General features: G+C 32.5%; 1 protein-coding gene across 2 annotated transcripts; it reads left to right on the top strand.

The window, feature by feature from the left end:
* The first annotated feature begins 3,264 nt into the window (after window positions 1–3,264).
* On the top strand, window positions 3,265–7,040 carry LOC122277026 (chromatin modification-related protein eaf6). 2 transcript variants are annotated; one of them, XM_043086911.1, is made up of 7 exons: window positions 3,265–3,427; window positions 3,654–3,748; window positions 4,079–4,179; window positions 5,173–5,242; window positions 6,269–6,296; window positions 6,402–6,462; window positions 6,628–7,040. In XM_043086911.1, exons 1-7 carry the CDS (start codon window positions 3,415–3,417, stop codon window positions 6,734–6,736), a joined length of 477 nt encoding a protein of 158 aa, XP_042942845.1. In that variant the 5' UTR covers window positions 3,265–3,414; the 3' UTR covers window positions 6,737–7,040. The 2 variants fall into 2 exon arrangements, with proteins under 2 accessions (XP_042942845.1, XP_042942848.1); XM_043086914.1 differs by lacking the exon at window positions 3,265–3,427 and having other exon boundaries at window positions 3,644–3,748.
* The last annotated feature ends 6,986 nt before the right edge of the window (window positions 7,041–14,026 follow it).

The raw sequence follows: 14,026 nt of genomic DNA, 5'->3' as shown, positions 1-14,026 counted from the left end.
TTTGAAAATGAAAGTGTGCTCATTTTGTCATATGCCAAAAGTAAAAGATTAGGTTTGATTTTTTTGAAAAGGTGAATGATGTTGTCTTTGACAATTGAGAAAGAAGAACCTTTTATTTGAATTCTTTGAAAAAGTGAATGATGTTGTCTTTGACAATTGAAAAAGAAGAACCTTTTATTTGAATTTTTTGAAAAAGTGAATGATGTTGTCTTTGACATGTGAATCTTTTTAAATTTGAATATGAAGTCTCATATGCCTATAAATAGATCATTTGAGAGCTTCACATTTACAACACCAAGAGCATACAACATTCATTCAAAGCTTTCATTCTCTCTTCTCTAAACATTGAGCCTTAATCCTTGTTCATTTTGAGAGATATAGCTTGCGCTGTATTGTTCTTATTTCACTCGTTGAGGAGTGTTTTCTGATAACCTACCCACTATTAGCTTTTGTATCAGAAAAAGGGTGTGTATAACCCTTGTGTGTGTAGAAAGTATTCTACACAGGGAATAGTTGAATCACCACGTGTAAGGTGATTGCAAGTGTAGAGGGTGTTCTACACGGATCCTTTGTAGCGGTGTTGTTCAAAGGTGTAATAGGTTTCTATCTCCACCTGAAGGAGGTTGAATAGTGAATTTGGGAATCCTCAAGGGGTAGCTTGAGGCGAGGACGTAGGCAGTGGGGCCGAACCTCGTTAACATACTGAGTTTGCTTCTCTCTTACCCTTACTCCTTATATTTATTGTTATTTCATATTTTGTTTATATTTTATATTATATATTTGATTTATAATTGTTATTTTTTTTAATACAACTCAATTCACCCCCCCTCTTGTGTTAGTCATCTGGGCAACAATTATTTTAATTTATAATGTCATATTTGATATGATGACATCTTAGAATATATTCAGTCATAAATATAAGTTTTTTTGATGAATAAATGGTGATAATTTTTCTTTTAAAATTTTTTTTTATTTAGCTCTAAGATTTAGACAGGGAGAAAAATAAATACATAGTGGTCTGAAACATTTATTAGGCATTATTTTAAGGAGAGACGGTACTTACAATTTTATTAATAATTATCTTTTATGGCGGATGAATAATTTTACAAATAGTGGAAGAGTTTTAAGGGTTTACGTTAATACCAAAATCAAATCCCTTGTAAAATTATATATTCTAAGAAAAACTAATACATAAGATAATTGTTCCATACCATCTAGTACAATAATAGAAATAAAAGCTAGTGTTAAAAAAAGTTTCATCGAAAGTTTGGAAACCAGATTTATCAATAACAAAAATCCCATGCAGTTTCCTTGGTAATTGTAAAATTCTTATTCATCTAAAGTAATAAATGTCACTTAAAGGTTATCTAATTCATCTGTCATACCATTACCTTCTCTCTATATTATGTTGCACATCAAAACTTAGAAACTTGTTAAAGGTTTTCCTTTTTATTTTTTAATACCAGTTAACTACCAGCAACCATCCAACTCAATAATGACATTATAAAAACTCAGTTGGTAATATAAAGAAAGACCAGCTTTAACTATAAAAATTTATGCAAAAACATTTGTAACAATCCCAAAATCAATAGAGAAGCCATATATAAACTGCCTATAGTGACTAAAAATATATATATATATATATATTTTATATATATCTTATATTTATTTATTTATTTATTAAAATAAGTGTGTGGCGTCTGCGCACTCTATGATTACAAATATCATTTCTCTTTACGTAATTGTGGTTTGTATATAACATTACTCAAGATTACTTTTTCATATTTTTTACAAATATCTTTTAGAGAAATATTACAGTCATAAATAAATTATACAAAAGTAATATCATAAATTTGTTGGATTCTAAAATTATTTTGATTGTACAATAAATCTAACGAATTATATAAAACTACGTTAATTTATTAAATTTTTATTTTTTTTAATATCGGTGGATATCGTAGCTAATTTGCACGCACTTTAACTAATCTTATAGAATTCTAAAGTAAATGGTCAGATAAATCTTATGTGACGTGAGGTCAATTTTTTGAATTAGATTTGTTAAACTATAAATAGCTGTGGCACTATTTTTTTAAAAACGAATGGTAGTTGTGCCAAACTTAATTCAACTAAAAGGTTATAGTGTGACTGGGAGGTAGGTCATCCAAACTCGCCCATGGCCGTGAGTCTCAAAGCCGGGGTCTAGTACACATACGACCATGGCTGAGAGTTTCGAATGCATGGACCCACAACCACACCTGGGTCTTGAAGGGCGACGAGCCATGGACCTCAAAGGCAGAAACTGTTACAATCAAGGTTGTGGGTCTAAAAGAAACGTTATCCAACACGATCACAGACCCAACATAGTTGTGGGTCTTGTCCTCACAAATCCATACAGGGATTTGGTCTTGAAGGAATATGGATCTTAGATGGCATTGATTGGATTTGGTTTTGATGTGAGATTTAAGTTTAAAACTTAATTTTACAAGTTGATCTGTAAAATATATATTGACAGGACAAGACTTGATTTATAAAAAAAAAAAAAAAATTAAATTTAAAGTTTTTACAAATTAAGTAATATCATGTCAATGGTATTAAACATGTTAATGATATGAAAAGTATGGCTTTACATGCTGACTTACATGTAGAATTATTCTTAAATTTATATAAAAATGAAATCCTCACTGGCCTCAAACTTGGTTTACATATTTAAAATTAAAAAAATTTTATATACTATATTACTTTTATTTTTATTTTTATTTTATTAAATAAAATGTGACATATATATTTATCATGGTTAAGAATCATGAATTCAATCTAGACAAGGGAATTTATCCTGACAGTCTTGTCTCGGTAACACGTCCAGCGTGTACAGGTGGAGGGGGGATGATTAGAGTAGGGATGGGGAAGTAGCCGGTGGGACCCAAATTGTAAAGATAAGTTATAAAATTATTCAAAGCAATATCATTAAGTGAAAAATCGACACAAACCAACCTTTCAATTTATAGTAAGGTGTTATTTGGATTTGAGAGTGAGTTTTGAAAGATTATAAAAACAGTTTCTGTAAAACTGAGGGACGAATTAGAGCTAAAAATGTGATGATTTTAGGAGCGAACGCTTAAATTTAAAAGAGTTTTATTATATATAAATAAAATTAAGTATTAATTTGTATATTAATATTGATTTATTTATATTTAAAATTTAAATTAACATTATTTTTAATAAAATTTATTTTTTATCTAATTATAATATATTAATATATAATTATACGATTTTTTCAATCAAGCTCTTTGTCCATTCAATCCGAACTCCAAAGGCTCTATCTAAAGCACAGGCTCGCTCCCTGCCCTAGGCCGTAGCGCTTAATTGTAGAAAGATTTTTCAAGCCTTTCTCGGGATTTGTAATCCGCCGCGAAAATGGATTCCGACGGTAACTTGCAACCATACCCGAATTTTTTACTCTCATCCCCCCCAAAATATCCGCGGAAAATTAGAGAGAATCAATCTTTTTCCAATTTCAACTTTACAATACTTACTATTTCCTGCCTCCGATTCTCTGGGAAATCGGTTGTTATATTTTATTTTATTTTATAATTTTCCCTCTCGGGCTTAATTTAGAATTCTTTGAATTTGTGGTCTGCATGAAATGTTCTTAGGGCAAAGAGGTTCTACAAATCCTACGGCCTTACTCCAGTCTCTGTTGAGCAAGAGGGAGAAGCTTCAAGAAGAGCTCCGGAACATCGAAAAGCAGGTAATTCGACTCTATTTGGTTGCGAAGAAAACTAAGCAAAACAAAATGGAAAGTAAATAACATAATGAGGATTTGTGCTTTTTATCTTTTAATTGTTTTGGGTAAGTAACGTTTATGCCTTTTATTATGCCCTCTTTTTGAAAATGCAAAGCACAGTGAAGTAGTTGAATTCCCAATGGTTTCATTTTCTTTATTTTCTTTGTTTTCCTTAATTTAATGATTTACTTCTTTATTCAGTACACTCATTTCTTGCAAAACACCCATATTCATATTCTTTGTAAGTATAACTTTTGAGCTAAGCTAAAGATTACCCGTGTTATCAAATTGTAGGTTTATGAGCTTGAGACGAGCTACTTGCATGATTCCAGCCATTTTGGGCACGTATTGAAAGGTTTTGAAGGCTTTCTTTCTTCGTCCAAGAACACAACAAAGTAATTGAATTCTAGACAGTAAATGCACCGATTCCTTGCCATGCAAATACATATCCCATTTCTTCCTGGTGATTTGAATGCGAATTGTATGTTTTTCCTTTCTAATTGTAGTGGTTGTTAATCTGCATCACATGGAAAGCGATTCTGGTCAACGAATTGTGCATGTTTGAATGGAAAATTTACTCTTTTATGGGTGCAGATGATGTGTGAAGATCATAAGCAGCTCCTCGTTATGTTGCTTGCAGGGTTGTAGCGCGAGTAGTCTTACAATATATGCAAACAATATAATAGTTACAAAGCTTGAAATGAGAAACTGCAACTGGTTGCGAGCACAGTGAGCTCACTCTTCTTTTATTTTTTAATGAGGGAACTTTTATTTGATAAGTAGAATATCAGGAAGGAACCTGATCGTTGGTGTAAAGATCAGGAGACATTGAAAATTTCTTTGTGAAGCTCTAGGCATGTTGAAGGATAATTTGTAGACGTTACATTTTAAAAATAAAATTTGAAACCAAAGTTCATAAAATATTTCATCTTTCATATCTTGTAGGGAGTGAACTGCTGAACAGGCATACAAAGAAAATTGATTATCACAGGGGGTGTATGAACAATTGCATTCAAATCTGCTGCTTTTGGATATTATGATATCAGATGAGAATCATGAACTTTTCATTTTAGTTCTAAAACAGACACTTGAAGCTTCTTAAATTACTTGCTTTTTATTGCTATTTCTGAAATACCTTATGATTTCACTTAATATATCAATTATAATGTCCTTTCCAAAATAAGTATGTATTAGAAACTTCAATTGCGTGATTGTTGACTTGATTTATTAATTGCAACCATATTACCAAGACAACGTTGGTTCCTATGTACAAGGTATTCTTACATCTGTATGCATTGTTTCGGTGCTTGCAGTGAATGTGAAATATTCAATTGTGACTTTTGACTAGATTTTTGTGACAAAAGTTTTGCCTAAAACTGTTCCTGCAGCTTAAAGAGGTCCAGGAAATTCCAGCCTGAAGATAGACTCTTCTCATTGTCTTCAGTTACCTCACCAGCAGTATGTATTGAATTTCACATTCTATTTGATGAAGTTCTTCAAGATCAAACAGAATTATCTTCTTGTAGATGCTGAAAACTCCATGTTAGACTGAATGCCATTGATCTTGTGCACCTATAACCTCACAACTTTGCTTATGTTAATAGAACTCTAGATGTAGATTGGGCTTGCACCCAAGGCAAATATAGGGCTTCTTCCTAGCTAGTTGTTTTTTCTTTTATACAGCTTGTGTACTTGGCTACACCTATTGATATTAATCAAATTTACTTATATAAAACAAAAAATGATGTATCTTAAAGGGCGTTTTACAAAATATGTCCTAAAGCATTGAATCTGAAATCATTTTCTGGTTCAGATAATTGGGGATGAAAAAAATAAAAAGGGGTGTGGGATGTCCAATGCGATCACATGTTGAAGGCAAGTATATGTTTTTCAATTGAGAAATGATTCAAGTAAAGTTTAGAGATTGGAAAAAGTTTATTCAAAGCTATATTTTCTGAGAAATATAAAATTTGATGATGTATTAAGACTCTTTTTACCCTTCTCACTTTGGGGATCTGTGCTCATATATTTAATTGAAGGAGCATACAAATTAATGGAGAAATACCATGGGGAGATTATGAAGTACAAAGTGGTCACCTCTCAATCTATATTTCTCATATGAATCTTTTTGAGCTAATTGTTGTTTGCAATGTTGATTTAAGATAAACAATTCCTGTACCTGCCAATAGAAAAAAAAGTGGATTCTTTTTCATCTACTTCTATGATCTATCTGCTAATCACTTTTATCCACCGCCCCCCGGAATGTTTTTTTTTTTTGGGGGGGGGGGGCGCTCTTTTTTTGCCGCCACTTTACCTTCTTTGAATGAGTTTGCTTCCCTTTTATCATGTTTGTGCGATGTTTATTCTGTTTTCTACCAGAAGCTGAAATCGCGAAATGGTTATGATGAGGCTGCATCTCACATAGGGTAGAGATATATTCAGACTTGACAGGACTGATCTCTTAAATTGTTTTTCTATGTTCAGGCTGAAGAACTTGGAGTTGGGCGCGATGGTGAACCCATATCCATTGTTTACATATATTCCTTCTGTCCGAAAATGATAGGTTGGAAATTCCGTAATTCTTTTATTTTCTCCCTCTTCCTTCTATTCATTGCAGATGGAAGATCCGATTTTGGTCCAGGTCGGTCTAAGGGTGGAAGCTTCCCCACCAATGGCCAGTAAGTGTACCTTTCCGTCTCAATGCATTGAAGTACTGAATATCGGTAGCGAAAAAAATAAAATAAATAAATAAATGTTTAAAAATCATAATTAATTATACCGAATTTACCATTCAAGAGAAATTCTTTCGGCATCTTTCAATGCATAACGCAAACCATATTTAGGGGGAAGCCAAAGAAGGGAAGAACAGCATCAAGAGATGGAAAGAGAATCAGGCCATCAAGTGAACAAGAATTTGACGAGGAAGATGATCCTGATTTGAGCTTGAGATGAACTGTACTCGATGAAGGAATTGCTATACAAACATCCAGTGTAATTGCAGGTTGTAGGAGTTAAAAGAGAGACTGTGTTTTACTGTATCCTAGGAATTTTCTCTTTAAGTCAGGCTGACTAGGTTGATTCAGGATGGCTGCGTTGCATAATTAGCTTGTCTTTAGCAATGAAATGCCTCCTTAATTTATGTATTCTTTTCACCTTAGGGTTCTTACCCAATTCTGTTTCTCTTCCAATTGAGGTGTAAGTATTATTGTATAATCGGGAAAAAGAGAGAGTGAACAATATATATATTTATTCGTCACAGGCAAGAATCTTCTGAAGGTATAATTGCAGATTAATTTATAACACCCCCCCCCCCCCCCTCCTTTAACACACACAAAAGCACAAGCTTGCGTCTATTCTTTTATTTTTAATTTTCTTTGACTCGGCCTTGTTTGTTGAACGCATCTCTCTCTCTCTCTCTCTCTGGACAGGCAGCGTGGTTCTTAATAAAATTAGAAGAACGTTTCAAAGTTATGCAGGCAGCCCAACACGGGAAAGTATTAACCACAAGAAAACCTTAATCCGGAGGGTTGCAAATTGCCGGAATGATTTGTTTAATTTGAAAAGGCCTTGTTGGTTCTGTAGTGAAGGACTTGGGAACATCTTCCAGAAGGAATGACTTTGGTTCTGTAGTGAAGGACTTGGGAACATCTTCCAGAAGGAATGACTTTTGATTGCTATGTACGGCTCTTCTTTTTATCCTCCCTCACATGCCCTTGACCATGCACGAAAGGGTATTTCGTTCTTCATATCTTCAAGAAATCACCTGACTTCTCTTCCGAATCCTGCTAAAACGATGCACATCATCTTTATTATTAGAGTTCAACAGGAGATACTAAGAGAACCTCTTTTTTTTTTTTTGGGCGGTCGTTTGACTCGTTCGTTCCTGTCTTGGTTAATATTATTACCTTAGTGTGCTTCTTTGTGTTAAATTAAACATGGGCCCTGACCGGACGAGGCCAAAAAAAAAAAAAGAGTATTATTGGTATCTCGAATGGTGCTAGGTTTTGTATTGGATTATCCATAAGCTAAGTACAGCACCCCTTGGCTTCATATGCCAATACCATTACCACTCGATAAATTTTCTAAGAGATGAATGCATTTTGCGTCTTGGTTTTGCAATCGCATCTTAAATTACTAAAATTGACATATTACTGTTTACAATATTAAATTATTAAAACAAGATAATCTGAATCTTTTTTTAAGATTCGATCCTGAAAATTGTGTGACGGTCAAATTAATCCAAGGTGTCGATTTGATCCATGGGCTTGCTTATGTCAAATTTAAAGCCTGATGTGACAAGACAGCGACAAATTATACACAAATGGGCCACCGCTAGTCCAGTAATTGGACTTCTATAATTATGGGATACCCCTTATCATCATGGTACATTTTTTCGCATCAGCAGTTTGAGTTTGTGATCCACCACGTACGATGATGTTATTGGTTTTCTTCTCTCGTTAGCTCAATTGGCAAAGACTTTCGAAATTCCCTCTGCACCAAGAGATCAAGCAAGCATCTAGATCCCGCATTAAAAGAGTAGGGACATTGAAACTTTCGCCCACTAATTCAACACCACACAATTTACAACTAATTTATAACAGAAATCATACGTAATACCCGTTTTCCTGGTCCAGTATTACCTAATTCTTTGATATTTCTTCAATCCCATGCATGATCAATCCAAGTTTGAATTTGATCCGGCAATAGTCGGATCTCTGTGTTTCCTCCCTGAGAGATATTAGAATATTTTGCAAACCTTATCTTAAAGTACTACAGATGTTTGAATTTTTGCTGCATCAAGAACGAACGTACGCGTTTGATGCTGCCTACAGTTGACATGGGAACCCCATTGAGTGGATATGCAGCTTGCATGTTCGCATGCACATTAATTGCCAATCTAGAAACGATGAAGTGATCATCCTGGCCCAATATGTTTCATTACTGAGTTGACGTACTTACTGGTGACAAAATCAACCAATCCATGTAAAATCTAAAAAAGATGCAGTAATTTAATTTAAATTAAACACCCTTGTCACATTGCAAATGGTGGGAGAATTTACCCAGTCATTTATATGACCTAGCTAGCTAATTATGATCGTGGGTAGATTTTTTTGGGTTCAAGATTGGTTGGCTCTGGGAATCATTCAAATTTTACCCATTTGAAGGGGTCTGTGTCAGTATGCATTTCGAGAAAATATGTAGGGCGTGAGGAAGACAAAAAGTTAGAACAGTATTGATTAATTCCCAAAACATTATAGATTAATACAATAAATCCAATATGGTCGAATAAGAGCATAATTAATGAGTGATTACGAGGTTAGCCATATAATTTAATATATAGCTTCAGGTAATTAAGGAAGCTGGATATATAATTTGAGATTTCCCATTTAGGGGTACCTACGTACGACGCTATCCTCTTAATTTACTTGTTCTGTTTTGATTTTTAACCATATACATATATATATATATATATATATATATGTATATATGTATATGTATTTTTGCCGCAACATGATATTTCTTTCTTTCTATATATGATCAGTTGGAGCATACAATCTGGGGGCTCTATACTTGACTTTCGAATACCAATTACAAAAATATTGTTTTTTATTTTTTAACTTCAAGATCAGGATACTCTATAATTATATATATATATATATATAGATATATGTGTGTGTGTCAAAATTCCAGAAAGACAGAACTCACTTTTATATATATAATGCTTATTTCTAACAAGACAAGCAGTTGAATCAGACTTCATTTCTCCTACATATAAATATATGCTGTACGTAAAACTTATCGACAATTTCATATTGGATGTGATTTAAATTGGAATCACCAAATCAAGCCCTGAATTCGCCTTCTTAGAAACATATACATATAGAATTCACTGTACGTACGTAAAACGTACATTTTTTTTCTTTTTCCTCTCACTCTATGATATCTTCCGACCGGTTTAATGAGACGAAACTGCTAGCTAGCGAAAAACAAAAGAAGAGGTAATACATCAGTCATGTATGAATATTGCATCCATGCGGCATTGATGATCCTTAATTACCATGATTAGTCATCATATATGACTAATAATTGGTAACTTGTATACAATTAAAGAGTACTTAATTAAGCAAGCTGCAACGTCGATCGTCTCTCTAGCTCTCTCTGTGTCATATTCCATCATGGGCTGCTTGGACATGAACAGGAAATTTCTCGACACATACAATAAAACATGCCATAAATAACAGTGCTAAAAAGAAGAGTCGTAAAGGAATCGATTACGACTAATGGACAAATGGCATGCATAAAGTTAGTGGGGGATAACATTATCAGTCTAAAGAAATTAATTAAGTGGGATGACCGGAGTGAAAATCTTGAATAGTCAAAATATTATTGGAGAATTATGCGCATGCATGCAGACTAGTCAATATTGATCACACACACACACACACATATATATATAATGAGATCTAACAAATCTTAATTAAATATTTAATTCACATCTTCTGATGTATTAATTATGAGGTGAGGAGTCATGATCAGGACCATATTTATCAGACAATCTTAAATCTTTGGGCGACATTAATGTAATCGATCTCTTACTAGTCTTGCGCAAATCTTTTGTAAAAAGTGACTGCCACCATTAAAAAAAAACAGTGATTTATTTATTTATTTTTTTCAGTGTAATATCCACTTTTTTTTTTTTTTAATAAAATTCTACACGGAGTTTGTACATTTTAGGCTTATATATCAATATTATTTAGTCATATATGTATAGTATTACTGATCATTAATTTTCTAATTAATTCTAACAACTATATATATATCAAAGTCGTTTTCGGTCGCGTAAATCCCTACTAAATTATCTTAATCCTGCAGCCTTCACTGTATTTAGAATATATTTAAGGCTACAGTACGATAAAAGATCAATTAACCTTGAAGCACCACTTGTAAACTAGAGATCAAGGGATATATTAATAGTGTATGCATGGTTTGCAAGCGAAGATTGTACTTTAGCATACGATAGATTCATTAACTTATTGGGAGGGAGTTCTTTTCTATTTATTTCGTCTTTGACTGTACAGCCAGATCATCCCCAATTCTGAGTTATGCATGCAGACATATAATATAACTAACTAAAAAGATTCATGCATATATATAATATTGCATGCCTTTATCTACAACGTGCATGCATGCTAGCTGTATGCAGCAGATGCAGCACTAAGCATGTATGATGGATATTCATTCCTATTATTGTTTTCGTTCTTTGACTGCAGCTTCTTCGTGTAGCAACCTTTCCCTGGATAAATCTACAGAGAATACTGACTGCAGAATAAATAAATGGCTACAAAATATAATTTTAATCTAAAAAATTATTAGCATTACAAATTAAAAAACGACGTGCACATGCAGATTTGCTGAATTGACAAATAGCCCACAATATTGACTTGACCATTTATTGTCTGTTCTTTTCTCACCCCAATCTTGGTAATTATTCATTTGCTAGCTTGACTTGACCCGATCAAACAGCTCACTTGCATCCATCCCGGAGAAGTAATCATTTTAAACAAGGAAAAAACTACTTTGCCCAGTATGCCGTTCAGTAAATTACTTATTTATTTAATAATTAAAGAAATAATTTTTAATATATTGTTGTATTTTTTTATTTTTTAAAAATATGAAAAAAAAATTGGCCTGAGCGGCACGTGATCCGCCCTGCGGGCATAATAGCTCGGCCTTTTAGAGAAATATATTATAATTATACAAAAATAAATTAATAAAGATAAATAATATTTACCAGTATACAAATAATATATATTTTTTTATAAAAAAAGTGAATAAATATAAGACTTATATGAAAAATTAATTTTTTAAAAATAATAATATTATTTTTATTAAAATGAATATGCGGTACTTGCACAATTTATAATTATATTTAACTAATATTACTCATTTATAAAATAATATAATTTGATATCATGTATCTTAAAATCTAAAATTATTTTTATTGTAGAATAAATTTAACAAATCGCACACATTCATACTCTATAATTCCTAAGAATAATTAATGGCATGTGCAATATACAGGAACCACGCTTATTACTAATTTTCTGTTAAACCGGCCATACTACCATGATGTCAATAAAATGTAATAATAAAGGTTCAATTCGTATATTGTAGATGATTGTTGGGGCTAGAAAACTTGCAAAAAATCAAAACAAAAAACGTTGCATTAATTGTTTTTGGTGTATTAGACATCAGGCCACACGACTTTAGAAGGAAAAGGCTTTGGTTATGAGGCTGGCGGATGGCCAAGCCTGCCGTCATAGACCACACACACGTGCATCTCTCTCTCTCTCTCTCTCTCTCTCTCTCTCTCTCTATATATATATATATCCATATATTGGTCAAAATTTGCCTCCATAGTTGAAATTCCATATTCCGGCTCGTTTCCTACTCTTCATCAAGATTTATTTATTTTTAATTGGTTCTTTTTTCGTAATTGAAAACAATGTATTAATACACATTGATCAATAGCCATGCAGCCATTATTTATAATCATTATTTTGTTGGACTATGCATGTACCCATTAATCAAATTGCTATGATCAATATGTGGAAGTGGCCGCATTCCATTTTTTCCTTTTGGAAGCAGAACAGGATTTCAATTTTATTATTAAGCTCTTATTTTTAATAAATAAATACATTTTCAAAAAAAGAAACAAAAGTTTTGGGAGTTTTGGCCACATCCGTATGTGTGCTTTTAATAGAAAAATATACAATTATATATTGAAGTGGTTTATATGCCAGCAAACTAAAATCAAATCTTGATTTGTGATATATATATATATAATAATAATAATATGAAACTTTTCAGTTAAATTAATCGAGAAATTCCTATTAATAATATTAAAGGTCTCCAACGTCTGGTTCTCTTGTAATTTTCATTGACTAGTCCAGTCAAACCAATCGGCTTGTCCAATGAGAAAATGGCAAGTCATTTTATTGGCAGTGTTCCACGTACCGACGAGGTACACTAGTCCATGTGCACTTGGCAACCAAATGGCATTATATTATATTTAAGATAACAATGATAAATTCACCATTGTCCCTGTATTTGACTCTGGAGCATCCTCATATCGTATGATGATGATTAGTCTTAGGAGTTTCATAAAAAAACCATTAACCCAAGCGGGCCATAAACAATTATTATCCTTTTAAGTAGTGAGAATTATTACAGACACAAAGAAATTATACAAAAGTAAATTTACAAATTGACGTGGTTTCATATAATTCGTTAGATTTACTTTACACTAAAATTAACTTTACAATCTAACGTACTGCATCAAACTATATCATTTTGTAGATTCACTTTTTTATGATCCATTTGTAGCTAAAATATTTTTCTTAGTTATTTGATCAATTTCCTCCTATTGACCAAGTCAAAATGGCAAACTATCTTTTGTTCTTTGTGGATTAATATTCCTTCTGTTTATGATAAAAATACAGAGAAATGGGGCGACTCTAATCCCACTAAACTCTCTCTTAATTGATTACCTTTATAATCCCAATTCCATTTGGTAAATGCTAACCTCCCTAATCCGACCCATGAACTCTTACATGCAATTTTGTCCAATCCTCATGTATGTATCCCCGTTCCCCTGCATGGATGGTCGAAACTTGAATGTAATTTTACTTTGAGGTCCTTTTGACATCTCTTAATTATGAGAATGCCAATGCAATTGCAAGTGTTCGATCTCCACCAGACTCCAATATTTGGAGGACAAATACATATAATACTAACCATGCATCATAGATTTTGCTTGGTTTCATCCTATTCTCAATCGTGTTAATTAGACTGTGTGTGGATAGCAAGAAAGTTCACACATTAACCTAAAAAGTAATACTACATACAGTTACTTTTGCGTACTTTATATACATTCTACTGATGTGATTGGTTGTATTAATTTTTTTAATACACAACTAATATAGTGCATAAAAGAATATACAAAAATGATTGTAAATAAAATTTTTATTTTAAAAGTATATACCATAACAAAACGGAAAATTACTTTGAAGATAGATAAAAATATATGATATGTGAACTCTACAACATTTAATACTTTCTACGTGCAACTAAATGTTATAAAATTCTTCGGACCGAAAATTAAAAAGAATCTCCAAATCATGTTAATGATGTTTAGTAGTGCATGGCAACTATAAATAAGACAAAAAATGCTAATAAGAA

This window comes from Carya illinoinensis, chromosome 1 (genome assembly GCF_018687715.1).
Source record: "Carya illinoinensis cultivar Pawnee chromosome 1, C.illinoinensisPawnee_v1, whole genome shotgun sequence".
NCBI lineage: Eukaryota > Viridiplantae > Streptophyta > Magnoliopsida > Fagales > Juglandaceae > Carya > Carya illinoinensis.
Note: the sequence above shows the minus strand (reverse complement) of the source record. Positions and strands in the feature narration are given on the sequence as shown.

What these genes read in the sequence shown, in the direction of transcription:
- LOC122277026 (XM_043086911.1), top strand. An exon ending in CTTCAGTTACCTCACCAGCA is followed by an intron (nt 5,243 to 6,268) that starts GTATGTATTGAA and finishes TTCTATGTTCAG; the next exon opens with GCTGAAGAACTTGGAGTTGG. An exon ending in AGCTTCCCCACCAATGGCCA is followed by an intron (nt 6,463 to 6,627) that starts GTAAGTGTACCT and finishes AACCATATTTAG; the next exon opens with GGGGAAGCCAAAGAAGGGAA.